This window comes from Aulonocara stuartgranti, assembly GCF_965226115.1.
Source record: "Aulonocara stuartgranti genome assembly, chromosome: 23".
NCBI classification, from domain to species: domain Eukaryota; kingdom Metazoa; phylum Chordata; class Actinopteri; order Cichliformes; family Cichlidae; genus Aulonocara; species Aulonocara stuartgranti.
This window is the reverse complement of record NC_138958.1, coordinates 5,229,818-5,245,914: the sequence shown is the minus strand read 5'-3', so window position 1 is coordinate 5,245,914 and position 16,097 is coordinate 5,229,818. Positions and strand designations below refer to the sequence as shown.

The window sequence follows — 16,097 nt, the reverse complement described above, 5'->3', positions numbered from 1 at the left end:
AGAATAAGACCTGCTGACCTTGCTACCATCCCTCTATTAAACACACACACACACACTAACAATAAGACTGAGAGGTCTAAAAGTGAATATGCTGCATGGACTGAGGCTAAAAATACTACAATGGCACGAAAAGCTGTTAACGAATTGTGTGAGAATCACGAGGAGTAGGAAGGTGGGAAGGAGGAGGAGAGGTGAGAGGAGGAGAGGCAACTAAAGCAGAGGACCCATTAGAAAGCAGACGTGGCTCACTATAAATAGAACAGTGCCTGTCTGGCTGTGAAGGGTTGACAAACAAATCTTTCGTAGTCAAGCTGGAGCCTTGTGACAGCTTCCCCAGCTCTGACGGTTTGACTGGCGAAACATGCAAAACAGTGAGCCTTAAAAATAATTCCTGTGTTAAGTCACATTTAGTTTCTAAATTAATTCTTTACATAATGCTTTTAAAGATTTTTGTGAACGCCAACTAAAGTAAATGCTAATGGTTAATTAATACAAAGATGCAGATTCTGTCATCCGACCATAAAAAAAAATGCAGCGGTCACCATGATTTCCAATGATTTCAGTTTAAGATAATGTCAAGATCAAAGACCAGATGAACATGTGCATATGTGGATTAATTATTTAACTTCCACTATCTTGACATCAGCAGAAAAGATGGGCATCTAATAATCCCATGTGCCAGCTTGTCAGTAAATAAGTTCGCTGATAACAAAAGACCTGACTCTGTAATACCTCTGAGTAGAAGTCTTGAACCAGCAATGAAGAACACTTGCTTGTGTGCATGTTGAGCCTGGGCTGATACTCTGGCTTTACGATGCGTATGGCTTTTAGCAGCATGTCCTTCTCATCTTGCCGGAAAACACATTGGTTGAACAGATCATCCACAGAGAGGCCATCCTCCTCCATCTGGCTCAGACACCTGGAAATGCAGAAACATACAGTCTTTGTGCCACATGTATATTATCTCTTAAAACAGGGTTTTACTTATGTAATGTCAGTAGAAAGCTAAAGATACTAGTCAGTGGGACAAGCTGTGACAGTATTAAAAAAAATGTAAAAAAGCCAGAATGCAATCATTTGCAATGAATTTAAACCCTGTTTTAATTTGAAAAAAAAAAAAATACAGCATATAAGCCAAAACAGAGTTTTTACAATTCTACTGAGCTTGAATGTTCTTCAGTATGACCAATTTTAACATTCCTCATTCTTTTCCCCCCAATTTCCCTCTTTAAAAAGGGCTTCTTCACAGCCACCCATTTCTGATGAGGCTTCAGCAAACAGAGTGGGAGTCGCAAGTTTGATTCCCACTTGGTATCCAGTAAGAGTCCTGGCTAGACTCCCACATGCTAAAACCAAGCCCTGGAATGGCGCGGCTCAGACACAAGCATTTCACTACAAGTTGTACTCTGTATGATTGTAAGTGACAAATAAAGGTTGTTGTTTGTTTAAATGGGTCGACTCAGGTCCAGCGTCAGGTCTTTGCTGAATTTTGTTTCACGACTTTCTGATACTGCTCATCAGCTGTAATTAGGCTTTTTAACTGTTTAGTTTCCTCAATTTTTTAAGGACACACTGCACACCATGCTGACATACAAGTGTTTGGTCAATAGCTCTTAACTCACCTCGTTGGTGCAAAAATGCTATTTTACATCTACCAAACTGTGATGTCTTTGGCATTTTTCATAGATTCGACTAACAAAAAGGAAACATAATGTCTTTGTGACAGGCTGATACAACAAAGTGGAAAAAAAGAAACTATGAAATTTAATTTAATTAAATTAGCAGAACTTCTGGCTCTGTGGAAGTAAAACATCAAGAAATGATGGGTAGCTCAAGACTTTGCACAGTACAGTATAGGCTTCTCCCATCCCGCAAAGAGTCATCACAGCGGGTAGCTCTGCATGTCAACTTTTACATCCAAGGCCCTTCCTGACGCAACACCAACAGGGATTTGTGTCTCTGGCTGGAATCACACCAATGACCTTTCACTTGCCAAATGAATGTGCTGGAAGCAAAGCATAGTACTGTATATTTAAAAAATGTTCCTCAAACTCGTCGCAGAAGGTATTAGCACCTCTTCATTCCATCAGATTAGCCAGGGAGCACTCACAAAGCTAGCTGGAATGCCACTAAGAGGACACAAGAGGTAGATTTTCATTTTCAAAGGAGATTATGGTTATTATGATGGATCAGACCACAGAGTATGATCACAAGTCGAGTTTATAACATCTGACCTGCCTGCTGATGTGGGAAGAGGATAACTTAATTATATAACTTCCTGGCTCTCTGATTAATAAAAAACACAAACCTCTCTCTGGCATCATTGTATATGTTTCTTCTGCCCTGATCAAGAGTTGCAGAATATCAATTGAAGTATTTGCATTGACAAGCCTTCTGTCAGTCTCAAAAATATGAGTTTAATCAAGAGGCAGATGGCCACTGATGACACCAGTGAAATGTTTATTTAAACAGAATCTCCTAGAGAGAGCGCAGACTCCATGACTGGACTACAGAATGCAGAAAACTCCAGTGTTGTTGGAATATAAATGAGAAGTGTAATGTAATGAGTAGTCCATAACTCAGTTTGATATACGATGCCTAAAAAGGTCTGTGAATTAATATTTTTTCCGTCTGCTGCAGCTTTATTCCTTTATGACTAGTGCGACTCAGGGGTTAAAAGGTCTGAGTACATTATTATGGATATGCAGTCCTATTAGATGTAATATTTAATTCAGAATCTGCATATGCAAACTATGAAATACATATTATAAAGTATTTTAAGCCTTGGATTCAGGAGAAACACAGCTACTATAAACTGTACAAATAAAAAACAAAATAACAGACTATCAGTCCTGTGCATGCAGCATCTTTGAGATACTATTAGCTAGACAAAAAGTGATAATATTATTAAAAAATAATGTACATATAAAATGTAGGTAGCATGTTTGGCACCAGTGCTCCTTTAAAGTTAACAACAGAACTACATGACAAAGCCAAGAGAGGAGTGAGGAAAACCCATTTATCACTGACAACACGGATAACAGAGCTCTGCTTCACCCAGCACACCTTTTACTCAAGACAATTATAAATAACAGCACGTTAATTAGCAACTGGAGAAAACCCTGGCTCAGCAGTTTCCACCTATTGAGGTCCATCAGAAGTGCACTGTTCTGAAGTCACTGATTAACAAACAAAAGAGGGACTGTAATATTACTCAAAAGTTTGGGAATATTTTAAACGAGGCCAAAGAGGTAAAAAAAAAAAAAAAAAGCATTTTCACTCATGCCTCAGAGTCTCTTGTGATGCAAGATGCAATTTTGTCCTGGGTAAATGAGAGAGCCCTGAACAAAGACAGGATTAGTCTGGGTGCTGGCAATGTGGTCCAAAGGAACAAAGAGGGCAGAGAGGTTGAAAGACAGAGCACAATCAGCCCTGTGACCGCTCGGCTGCACCTTAGGGAATATAGCGCTCTGGAGGATACAGGACTTATAAAGGCAAAATATAAAGGGATGAGAGTGTGTGTTTCAGAATGTTGCTGTGCATGTGAGAAAAAGAGAGAAGAAGCACACTGTTACACTGAGGGCAAGGATGCTGCAGGAGAGACTTTGGGGATTTCAGTATTAGAAGAGTATAGCAGTTGGACTAATAAAAAAAGAAAAAAAGGGAGGGAGGGCATAGGGAAAACAGGGATTTAATGACAACAACAAAAAGTAGTGAAAGATAATGAATAAGGTAAGGGAAAGAAGAAGCTGCTTAGCCAGAGACAGAGCGGGAGGGCAGCACTGCTGAACAACAATGTCATATGAGCATCAGCTTACAGTGATCGATGGACCAACCAGATACCCACCGCCAACCCTAATGCCCTGCCACCTGTATCGCCACTGGAGCACACTGCCTAAGGTGATGTCCTCAGAGTCAAAGACTTAAGTGTCCGTGTTGTTCTGTACACGTTTTCAGCAAAAGCACGTGACATGACTAAGCAGATGAAATCTGGAAAAGTACTGATTACAGCCAGAAGTGACGTGAGGGTTGTCGGTCTTGCGTGCTGCTCAGTAACATTCAATATTCATTATTTACTGTTAGTTATGCTTATGTTGGTTGTTGCTGTGGTTTCCCTACTGTGTTGTTCTCTTTTTGCTTGTTCTTTTTTCCCAGCAGGTGATCAAGCAGATTTTTTGTTTCTTTTCTCTCTGTCTTTCTTCCCCCTGTTTTTCTTTCCTGCTCCTTTTCTTGAGCTTTTTCCCCAATTGTACTTGTCTTTCCTATCCCCCGGTCCTGTCTGTTACCACTGTAATAACTTAAAAGTAAAAAAAATAATAAATAATAAACATCAATTAAGTGGACCAGGATGACAAAGCCGTAATGATCCACCTGGGAAAATAATTTTCTGGGCATTTTTCTTGGCCTTTAGACAATAATTCTGATTGCTACAGTGCCGAACGAGACAGACAAAAACAAACAAAGTTTGCATGGTTGGAACAGAAACGGATGTTTATGACCTCAGAGAATTCTTAAAAGCCTTAAGAGGAAGTTTGAGCAGGACATTTTAAAAGTCAATCTTTTCTGTATAAAGAATGATACCTGTATTCATTTATCATCCATGTTTCTCAGCTGCTGTCAGAATAACTTCTGTAGTCAGACAGCATTCTCATCAAGGACGCAGCATTTATGTAGCTGTGTTCAAACAGGGGCTGCATATTATAAAAGAGAGATAATAAAAAAAACACAACCCCTGTGCTCTGTAGTTTTTCATCTGCTATAAGACTAATGTTAGATTTATCAGAAAGGAAAAAAGAAAATTAAATATGAGCCCCGCCTCTGCCTCGGCAGCAGGCCAGCTGCCTGCATTTTCTCCTAGTTGCTATCAAACAGGCACCGGTGCTGTGACAACATACAGGCTTCTCCTGAAACTGTGAGCTTTGCTTAGCAAGTTTATATTTTCTGAGTCTCATGCAATTCAGAAATTAAATTAATATAACTCTTTCCAGAAAGTTTTTTAAAGTGTTTTAGAAACCACATTTTTATTTGAACATAACAAAGACATGCTGAAAGGTTGGAACTTGCTTATTCAAACATATACAGACATTTTGAATGGGATGCCAGCAGCATCTGTTAAAATATTTGGGATAAGAATGACAAAGGAAAAATTAAATAGGGGATTACTGCTTAAAAATTCTACAATTTATTAAATCTTGTGAAAACAAATGGTGCATTTATAATCTACCAGGTAAAATATTTTGGAATGATTCAAAGCAGCTAAAATTGACACAATTTAAAAGATAATATCTAACTTAAAAAAAAAAATCAATGGGCTCAGAAACACTTAAGTGAAAAAGGTTTTTAGTGGGATCCACAAATGTAGTTAAAACAGCTGACTTTTGGTCCAAACTTTTTTAAGATGAAGTGGAATAACTTCCTACAGTGTAATGAATCAAAATTATAAAATGTTATTTGAAATCATGGATTCCACTTTCTCTTTGCTACAAAGAGCAATACTCAGGTTGGTTATTAGGATACCCTTCAAAAGCACACCTCTATACAAAAATGTATAGAGGTGTGCAGTAGTGCATAAGGCACATCTGTGAAGGAGCGACATATGCTGACATCAAGAGGACATTTTAAAGAAAGGCTGGTTGCAGGCTAGTATCAATATATTCCACCAGGGCTCCGCAGTAAAAGACTCCGGGTGCTAAGCTGACCTCCCTGAAGTCCTGGTGTGACCTCCAATATTAGCATTTAGCTGCATAAAATTTTTAAAAGGCATGCATTTTTGAAAAAATACATTTTTTAGGGTTAGAGGTTTTAAATTATTTGCAAATAATTGCACATTGGTTTTATTTATATTTTAAATAGCATCCAAACCCAGCTTGCAGCGATCTGTCAGGATGACCCAGTTATTGCTGAGATGGAACTGGGCTACACACTGTCAAGATTGTCCTTGATTAATACATTTGCAAAATCCAAGAAGAAATTAACTACACTACAGTTATTATCTGTATGGTTCAGCTGCCTTGTAGAAATTTAATTAGTCCTCACCCAGTCTCATTAAGACTGTGTCAAAATGCTGCCACAACCAAAACAAATTCAAGCGACCTTGTGAGAGCAGCACTAATTAATAGGGAGATTTACAACTGACAAAAAGTTGAGGAAATAATAATAATGCCATGCTGGATTTCCATGGAAACCACAAAAGTGATTAGTACAAGTAGAAGGAATACTGGTAGGTGTCAGCTTAATACACAGTTTTATAAAAAAAAAGCATTCCTTAATTCTCCAGTGACACAAAAGACGACCAAACTGCAAAACAGACTTATAAAACAATAACAGACCACAATTCTTAGATGTGCATGGTATTAAGGAGCTCACCTTTGTAAAAACATATTAAGAGAATATAGGACATGCAGCTAGAAATCAAATTTTTTCAGCCCTGCAGGCTAAAGGAAAATGATTCCTTGAACACTACACGAAAAACATTCAATTGATGCTCTTAAAATGAGCAAGTATGTTACTATCACATCAGCAGAAACCTTAAGATAAATGCACTTTCACAGAAATTTCACCCAAAAGTAAAAAGCCTGAGCTGATTATGACCCCTGCTGGTAAATCTTGATGTTGCTACACAGTGTCAGCTCTCTTCTGAAATGTCACATGTGCTGAAATACATGTGATGCAATGTGAAACACGTTGGTATAAACACACCTCTTTATGATCCCTGTGCGTGTGTATCTTTGCAACATACCTTGAAACAACCTTTGGGGAGCAGTTTGGGTTGCGACCCATACACTCCAAAGCAGCAAAGTAGGAACCACGATTTGGCTTCAGACCAGCCTCTTCTAAAAGAATAAACATGCGGCCAATCTGATTTAATGTACCCTACAAATGAAAGAGATATAAGGGAGAGCAGTGAGCCTAATTATCCTGAGTCCATGATACCAAGCAAACAAGTGAAAATTAAAGTCAACAGAATTAGTGACCAAAGATGAGGCGTAGTTTAGTTTCTTCGGATCATTATTAAAGGGCAGAGAGAATAAGAACATGTTCAACTGCATGTTTGCCCACAGATATTTGAAAAGGGCCCTAAACAATTAAGTACCAGTGGGCCCATGTAGAGCTGTTCGATATAACGATATGAATCGTCGTTTCATTTTGTTTCGTGGTGTCGCAAAATAAACTGTTTACGGCAATATTTTTTCATCGTTTTGATGGTCACTGTAGTGGATATATTAATTTCTTAAAGTTCTCTCTTTCTCTTATATTTTATATAACCACACTAAGGACGGACAAGCGCCTGATTTTATGCGTTTTGGTTAGCAACAACGACGGTAACAGCATCGCGTGTCCGCTTGTTTATATTCCACGTAAACCTTTCACTATAAAGCTCAATATCCTGTTGAGACTTTTCAAAATAAACTGAATCACGTGAAAGAGCAGATTATTTACGGGTGAGAATTTAAAAAAGAGCCGCCAGGTGCTAAAAATAAACCTTAGACTCAAACGTTAGAACAGGCTTTTCCCCGCAGCACACCGTGTAACAAATACTCACAAAGAAAACAGCGGCCTTTACAACTTCCATCCATCCATTCGCTTCCGCTTATCCTTTTTTTCAGGGTCGCGGGGGGCGCTGGAGCCTATCCCAGCTGTCATAGGGCGAGAGGCGGGGTACACCCTGGACAGGTCGCCAGTCTGTCGCAGGGCCAACATACAGGGACAGACAACCATTCGCACTCACTTTCATTCGCACATTCACACCTAGTGACAATTTGGGTTATCCAATTAACCTATCCCCACTAAGTGCATGTCTTTGGACACCTTTACAACTTATGTCTAAAAACGTATAGTTTCATGCATCGGTTAAAACACTCGACTCCAGCTACATGACGCGCAGCTGGAAACACTTCCCGCAAGAGGAGCTGCCCGAGATTCACAGAATTTACAGAAAATGTTACATTTTTGTGATTTATATCGTTATCAGGACGATAGAATTCTTATATCGGGATATGAGATTTTGGTCATATCGCACAGCCCTAGGTCCATGGATGTTTGTCACAGAACATATTTTGACGCATTACACTTAAAAAAAAGCACAAGCAATAAAAGTCATGTCTGAATTTCCTTTAGCTGCTTTGCTCATCTCCTGAATTTTATTTCTGAACTCACCTTTTTGGCCCACACCCTCATCATGATGTTGTAAACGCCTGTGTTGAGATGTTTTCGTCGACTCATAACTCTGTGCTGACTGAGCAGGAAATTATGTGCCCGCTCGATGTCCCCGACAAATATACAGGCCTCCAAGTATGAGCAGATGCTAAGACTGATGTCCTGACACGCATTTCCCACACTGCCCTCCTGCATGCGTTCTGGTTTACTTGACAATGTCCAATGGCTTACTTGTTGATTGAGTCTCTTTTCCAGCTCCTCCACCTCAGCCAACTCCTCGGCTGTGCCCTGAGGGTCAGTACCAGTCAGTTCAGTTCCCTTTTTTTCAAGAGCATGTGTTTTAGAGTCTTTTCGTTTCTTTTTAGATGCTTTTTGTGGCACGGTGGCTGCTCCTGCCATGGCAGTGGCAGCAGCTGCTGTAGCTGTCGAAGAAACTGCAGCTCGTATTTCATCTGACAGTTTTGAATGACCTCTGCTCTTTTTAACTCCAGTAGATATTGTTTTATGTGTTGTACCGGTGGACATCAAGCTGCTTTTGGTACCTTTAGATGATGATGTTTGTAGTTTCTCTTTGACACATATTTGCATTTTTTGCTGGAGGTGCTGCTGTTTTTTAAGTTTGTTCTTCTTCTCTTGAGTTAGTTTTTCTATCCAGCGGCGGGGCTGAGATTTAAAGGAGCCTTTATCGCCAGTCTGTCCAGATTTAGGAATATCAGTTTTCTCCTGGGGTGTGCTTCTGTGGCCCTTACCAGATGAAGTACCTCTTCCATGAGAAGGCGCCTTCATAAACTGCACCTTTGCATGTTGGACATCTAGAACGACGTCAGATTGTAGTTGCTGGATTCTGGCCTCAAGCACTGAGAGGGAACATAACAAAAATGTTACTAAAGGAGTAATACAGAAAGCACCACAGTCTACATTAGCCTGTAAAATACTATAATAACATATCACAAACAACACAAAGATCTAGAACTGCCATCTGCAGTCACATACCGTCTAACAGCTGAAACTGTCTCAGTGCGCGTTTCTTTGCTTCATCTGTCTTTGGAATTCTAGATGAAACATTTATGTTTTGAAGCTGCAAAGATGTTCCTATAAAACAAACAAACAAATGATGAGATATTATTTTGGATCTTAGGCCTGGCTTTTCACTTTTGAAGGCATTTTGTTTATTGTTTAAAGATACAGACAACTACAATGCAAACATTTAGGTTACTTGTGTAACCCTGGTTCTCAGAGCAGCATCAGTGAGATGTCTAACTATGGAATGTGCCTTCCTGCGTATTCCTCAGAAGCATTTATCTCACATCTCACCCCTGCCCACCCACCTCACTAATCTGAGCCATGGTCTGAGTAACCGCCATCACTTAGGCCACTCACACACGGACTCAATTCAATTTAGGCTACACTGGAAACATCAAGCCTGTAAAACCGGAAAGATGTGAGAGGTGAAGACCAGCTTGCTGCTGCTCATATGTTCTGAATTGACACCTCTCTGAAAAGGGCCCCAAACGCTGCCAGACCACAAGTGGAGTGAGCCTCCAGGCCCTCTTGTGCCTGCTGCCCTAAACCTACCCAAGAGCAATCACCAACACAATCCATTGTGAGAGCCGCTGCTTAGTGATAGACGTGCCCTTATAGGCCCTGCCCATGAAAATAAAACGCTGGTATTGGTATGGCATGGCTGGTATGACATTGTCTGTCCTCACAAGAACGTGATTTGGGCCTCTCGCTTTTGGAGAAGCCCAAAAGCGAGAGGCCCCAGATAATTTATGTGCAATTGCTGGAGAGTGCTGCTTCAGAGACCTCTCACAGTTTGCCCTTCGTGAACACCCTCCGAACCAAACAGGCCTGGATAGGTAATGACCACATGCCGACTGCACAGTGCCCATAGACACCGCCTGAGTCAGAAAAGCTGCATTTTTTTTTCTTCTCTCCTCCTCTCCCTTAGCTTCCCTGCTTAGCCTCTTATGTCCTTGTCTAGTCTCGTGGGTTTTTTTGTATTACTTTTCCCTGGAACACTCTCTCACAGTCTGTTCTCTAAAACCTAAAAGAGGAATTATGGATTTGGATTTGATCAACTGGTCTCTGAATGCAATTGACACCCCTTCTCAACGAGAAGTCTGGGCTCGGGTGAGCCTGACTGCTGAAGATATCTACCTATTCGGAACCATGGTAACAGGGTTCTTGCTGATCGGAGCTGGCTTGGCCCTGACTTATCGAAGAATTAAGGAAGCGGAACCGGCTGTTCAAACCCCCACAAGGCTGCCCGCTGGGATTGAAATGATGGGACGAGGCGTGAGTTTCTAAAAATGGGCTCATTGAGTGCAGCACGGAGAAGATCTTGGAGAACGCACAGCTGCCGTGAATACTCAGAACAAGACCTCTGAGTGAAAAACTGGATTACATCTGGAGGGGCTAGCTCGAACAACACCTTTGAGCGCAAATTCGATCACATCTTGGGGAAGTGCACTGCGGTCGTGAGTTCTCAGAACCTGCTCTTTGAGCAAAAAGAACGACAACATCACGGAACGTAAGTTTGGATAACATCATAGAAAGCTCACGGCTCTCCAAAGGGAGATTGAGAGACCAGTGTTGGACTGTTAGAACAGCTTTGAAATTCATATGAGTTGTTCGCACTAAAGTAAAAACTATCATCACTTCATGCGGAGACCCCTTTGGCGCCAGCTGCGGCCTCAAGGCAGGAGCTGAACAAAACACCCTGATAACAACTGTGTTTAGACTGTTCCCCCCATTCCATGCAAGGCCACCTGGGTTGGCTGGAAGACTATTTACTTAGCCTGGCGGGGCGAAGGACACTGTCTCAGCTGAACTCTGGACACACACACACACACACACACACACACACACACACACTGATATGCACACACTGATCCCCCCTCCCTTTCCAAACGCCTTCGATGCTTGTGCCCTACCGGGGAAGATGGCAGTCAACTGGACCAGCGCAGACATGCTGCAGGACCGGATGCGCTGTCTACACCGGCTCTCTCTCACCCTTTACCCGCCCCTGTTGCTCGTCTTGTGTTTCTATGGTGTATTGATAGTCATGTGCTTTTTGTGCTGAGGTGTTTTTTCTGTTATCAAACTGTTCTCCCACTAGGAGCTCAGTCTGAGTGGAGTTTTTTTTCTCCTCCTCTTACCTCATGTTATGTATTTTCGTTGTTTTTCTCCTATCAGCCTACCTTTCTGACATGTCTCCCCAATGTGATGTTTGTGTAAAGTTGGTCAGAAGGTTCCTTTGTAAGTGCGCCATTAGCATGCTGCCTGCTGTAACCCTAATTTCCTTCGGGATTAATAAAGTATTCTGATTCTGATATCGCCAGTTGCGTAATGTCAGCAAAGTAACCGTGTTACCAGTGCTCTCTATGCACCATGGTTCACAGGAGTCAGTCCGAGAGAAGCTGTCCCAGTGGTGAAACTCCTTCATAAACAGTCGTCCGAGCCACACCGCCAGGATGGCAGAGCCGATCGGACCAATTAGCTAAAGGGATAATCTGAAGGAGATTAAAGTTGAAATTTGTCATACCCCAACCCGCCACCTTCCCACCAGCCCCCATTCCCTCGTGTCAAAACGTCAAAAATCCTGGCAATATTGAATTGAATTGACCCCGGGCTGTATTTTACCTCCACATGCAATCACGGTATAAAGAAAGTATTTGCTTTTTCAGTTCTATGTTTTACATATCAGGATGTAATAAATAATCATCTGACACTTACCAGCTCTTACAATTAGGCACACACAATCTCATATGAACAACAACAAATGCCACAAATGCTGTGTCATTATTTATTTATCAGAAACTAAGCCAAGATGCAGAAGCAGTGTGTTGAAAATCTACGTACACCTTTGCTTCCATTGGATTTAAAAAGGTAACTAGCAGCCACCTGCTATTAATTAAATGCATCTTATTAACTGATCATGAGCAAGTGTGAGCACCTCTATGAAAACAGAGGTTTTGGCTGTCAGGTGTGTGCTGACACCAAGACAATGAGGAGAGAAATCAGCAATGATCTTAAAAGGAACTGATCCTACTCCACTCTCTGCAATTCTCAGAGAAATTACAAAAAAAAACAAACCCAAAGAGCTCTATCTCAGACCCTAGATTGTTCAGATGGCATGCTAAATCTTAAAGCACAAATGAACTGAAGCAATGCTGCAAAGAACAGGGGGGCAGTATTCTTCTACAACGATGTGACAGGCTGATAAAGTCGGATAAAAAACATTGCTTCAAGTTACTGCTGCTAATAGAGGTTCTACAAGCTGCTTTTGGCTCGATTTCTGTTAAATAAATAATGACACGTGTGGTGTGTCATGTGTTGCGCCTCATTTCAACTTTCATTTACCTCATTTTAAAACCTGGTACGGATCAAATGCTTTATAATTATATCCTGATATGTGAAACCTTAAAATTTAGTTTACTTTAGTTTTACCATTACTGCACAGAGGAGTAGGTTCAACGTTTTCCTCAAGGACGAGGAGAGCAAAGCACCGCCAAGCTTCCGACTGAGCCCACGCATCACCAGCAATATCTGAATTACTAACACGAAATCCGACAGGGAATCCCTGCGTTCAGTCAGCATACAAAGGCAATGATATACAACAAAGAGTCCCAAAAGAAAGTCGCCAAATGTGCCCCTCACATTGCAGTTACACTGTTGTTTTCTCACCTGATATCCATCTAACTGTGCCACCTCTCACCGACGCACACAGCTGACAGCAGTCCGCAAAAGACACGCGGACAGCGCATTTTTCAATTACGCTCCGACGACTCAGAAGTTTGGCAAAGGCACAAACTCTAAGAAGAGACATGTTGACATGTAATAACCGCGTTACTTCAGCACACTAGGCAGCCATCTTAAATGAGACCAAGCTAATCGCAAGGAGCGATATTCGATGTTAAAGGCTCGATGAGTCGAGTGCAGACTAATCGAGTTAAGCGTTGTTGTTTAACGTATTTGAATGACCAACACTAATTAGACAACAACAACTTCTTCCCAAGTGATGTGTATTCATTTATTTCTCCCTTGAATATTTTAGAATTTTAAAATTTTATTCAAATTTATACTTTTTTCTTTCTGTTTAACGATTAATAGATGGACTTTTCATAGTGCTAGCCGGTTGAGTTCTGATATCATGACTCTTTTGACTGTCAAACAGTGGAGCAAAGAGGCCCATACAAAGATAAATGTACACTGCCTACAGTCAACATAAAGGAGTGACTTTTCTGGCATGTTGGTATACATGTACAAGATAGCAGCAAGGTCAGGCCGTAGAGCTTTACTTTTGGACTGTGCATCTCAAACCACTGGCTTGTATATAAGAGAGACTGTTCGCTATTGAACAAGAAATATCTTAAAAGCTTTTGGCTGCAGTTGTCCATAATCTAAAGCAAGTCAAGATCCCAGCATCTAGCTGACTGACCATCCTCCTCCTCTCAAACACATGTTGCTCCGGGAGGACACTTCCCGAGAACCTCACAACCACTACCAGATGTGTGTTGGGAGAGATACCGACATCTGCCACTTCAATGGGATGGTGCTACCTCTGTGTGTGTTAATGTGGAAATCCCAGAAATACAGTATGTCGGCTTGCATGAACAGCAGCAGTGTTTTGCAAAAGACCTTCAGAAATATAGGAATTCCAACTCCCAAAAACCTGCCTTTGTAGTGGTTCTGTTACACTAACACACATTTGAGGAAGGTCTATGACTTTTGCTGAGAAATTTTAAGAGAGTCCAAAATTTTCGTTCGATTTTCACTAATTTGGTTATGTAAGTTTTACCATCAGAGAAAATGTTTAAAAAATGTCATTTATATGACACTAAAAATTTTTAACTACTTAATTTTCTGTGTTTTCAGCAGCATCGGTGAAATATTTATCTGCTGCACAGTGTGGTGTGCTAAAAGATGAATTATGTTTGGCCTGTAGGTGGCAGTCTCACCACAGCCATTCAAGATGGGGCCTGAAGTCAAATTGGTGGCAAAGGTGAAAATGACTGTCTTACACGATTATTGAGTAATAAGCAGTAATGTGGCCGAATTCTCTATGTACTAGTTATATATACTAAAATCTGCTTGGATTTCTTGGATTTTCATTATTGTAGTATCAGTCATCTGTGTGCAGATCTAAATACTGAATATTAAGCGGGTAATGTAACAAATTTGCATAAGATCTTTTATTGTGTAAATGTTAATTAAAATGCACATTTGGTTTAACGTTCTCTTTAAGGAACTTAAAGCTTCTACACTGAATGCCATCAAATTCAGTCAGGTGAGTATGACTTTTAAAGTACAGTAGTACAGTATTTACACTCCTGCAGTTATTCTGGCAGTTACTTGATCTAAACTTCCAGGAAATATTGCATTCTATCTTACCTTTATTGCCAGTGAAGTAATCTGAGGCTCGTAGTGAAACACGTAACATGCTCTCCTGCTGTCTAAGCCCAGAGTACTCGTTATGGCCTGTTGGAAATTATTGTCTTCTTTTTCTAGACAGCTTTTGAAGTTCAACTTTCATATATTTTAAATTAAGTGTGACACAACTTCAAATTGAAAGTAAAACTGAATTTATTTCATTCACATCCTGTATACTTTCTGACCCCCAGCAGTGTCAGCCTCCCCTTGTCATGCGTCCATAAAGCATTCTTAAACACTTTAGCAGCTCTTTGTGTCTCGGCAGGCTGCAGGTTAACACAAGCACTACTTGACAGAGAGAAAGAGAGAAGGGAGGGGGGCCAAAGAGGGAAATGAGGTCCGGGCAGTACATCTTTTCTCAGTGGAGGCAGCGGCTGAGAGCACAGCGGTGGGTGTCTGCTACTGAGCTGTAGGTGAGGATCAGGAGGTGTTTGTTGCAACGGTTCACGAGCAGGGCCCCTTGACAGCCTCGTTTGATGTGGTTTGGCCCCTGTCGGCGGCTGGCTCTTTGCACTGGTGTGACAGTCATTGCCGGGTGAGTGACTGTCAATGCCCCGACCGACAAAAGAGGAGAAGACAGGCATTCATGGGGCCTGATAATGGCCAGGCCAGGACAAGGCTGCCATTCTCATACACTTTGATCATGTGGATTCTTTTGCACACCTTTGTAGGGGCTCCCTATTTGTTTAACACATTGAAGACGGCGGTTTTTGAAACTGCTTCACCTGGTTAGGGAAACTTGATGGAGAGATGTGTGTATTGCTAAATGCCTTTGGCATGTTTTTGTGTGTGCTTGTTAACCTCTCCTTGGTGTGCACTCTACATCACTTACATTGTAAAAATGTGGTAGCTTGTGTGTGGAAAGCAGGCTTCTTCACCCAGCTTCTCTATAGAACTTCCATACATGAACCTCGGAATTCATTTTTTAAAATATATATTCTACTCCAAGACCATACATTACAAAAACTGCTCATCCCATATCCATTAATGTCCATTACAGGGAGACTGACCTCAGAAGAATCTTGTGGTCTTATTTAAGGGCTTTTAATGGACTGATGTACTCACACTACTCTTACAGATTTTCCACACTCGTCCATCTTAAGATCGACTGAGATGTGAAGACGTTAAAATGTCCTGTCACGTTTCGTGCCACGCATTTACATGTTTATCTTTTTGGAATAATTTAGGAGAACCATGGTGTTGGGCCAATCTCCATATCAAGATTTTATTTCATCTGTGTCTTTTTTTATATGCCTCTGATAGATCAGATTATCTGTCTACAGAGGTTTAATCATTCCTAACAACAACTTGTGAAGAACTGTGAGTCTGCATCTCTCAGAACTTTTGACACCATCAGATATACAATCCAGTTATCATAACATTGCTGACAATAGACAGTAGTCACGAAGCAGGACATGCAAATGTCCTCAGTGGACAGCATCCGTACATTTGTCAGCCAGCTACATCTCACAGATAGCGAGCACACCTGTGCTAGCTCTAGAACA

At 41.1% G+C, this 16,097-nt stretch overlaps 1 protein-coding gene across 2 annotated transcripts in view; it reads right to left on the bottom strand.

Moving 5' to 3' along the window:
* The window catches only part of polrmt (polymerase (RNA) mitochondrial (DNA directed)), a 55,980-nt gene extending 42,914 nt beyond the window's left edge, over positions 1-13,066 (bottom strand). The window contains exons 1-5 of one of the 2 annotated variants that reach the window (XM_082523970.1): positions 12,847-13,066; positions 9,151-9,249; positions 8,158-9,014; positions 6,740-6,873; positions 733-919 (exon numbers count right to left, since the gene is read on the bottom strand). In XM_082523970.1, coding sequence (XP_082380096.1) covers positions 733-919; positions 6,740-6,873; positions 8,158-9,014; positions 9,151-9,249; positions 12,847-12,988 — 1,419 coding nt within the window. In that variant the 5' untranslated portion in view covers positions 12,989-13,066. Of the gene's footprint in view, positions 1-732; positions 920-6,739; positions 6,874-8,157; positions 9,015-9,150; positions 9,250-11,093; positions 11,340-12,846 lie in introns of those variants that run through there. The other variant, XM_082523971.1, reaches the window with a different exon arrangement.
* Positions 13,067-16,097: the final 3,031 nt, after the last annotated feature.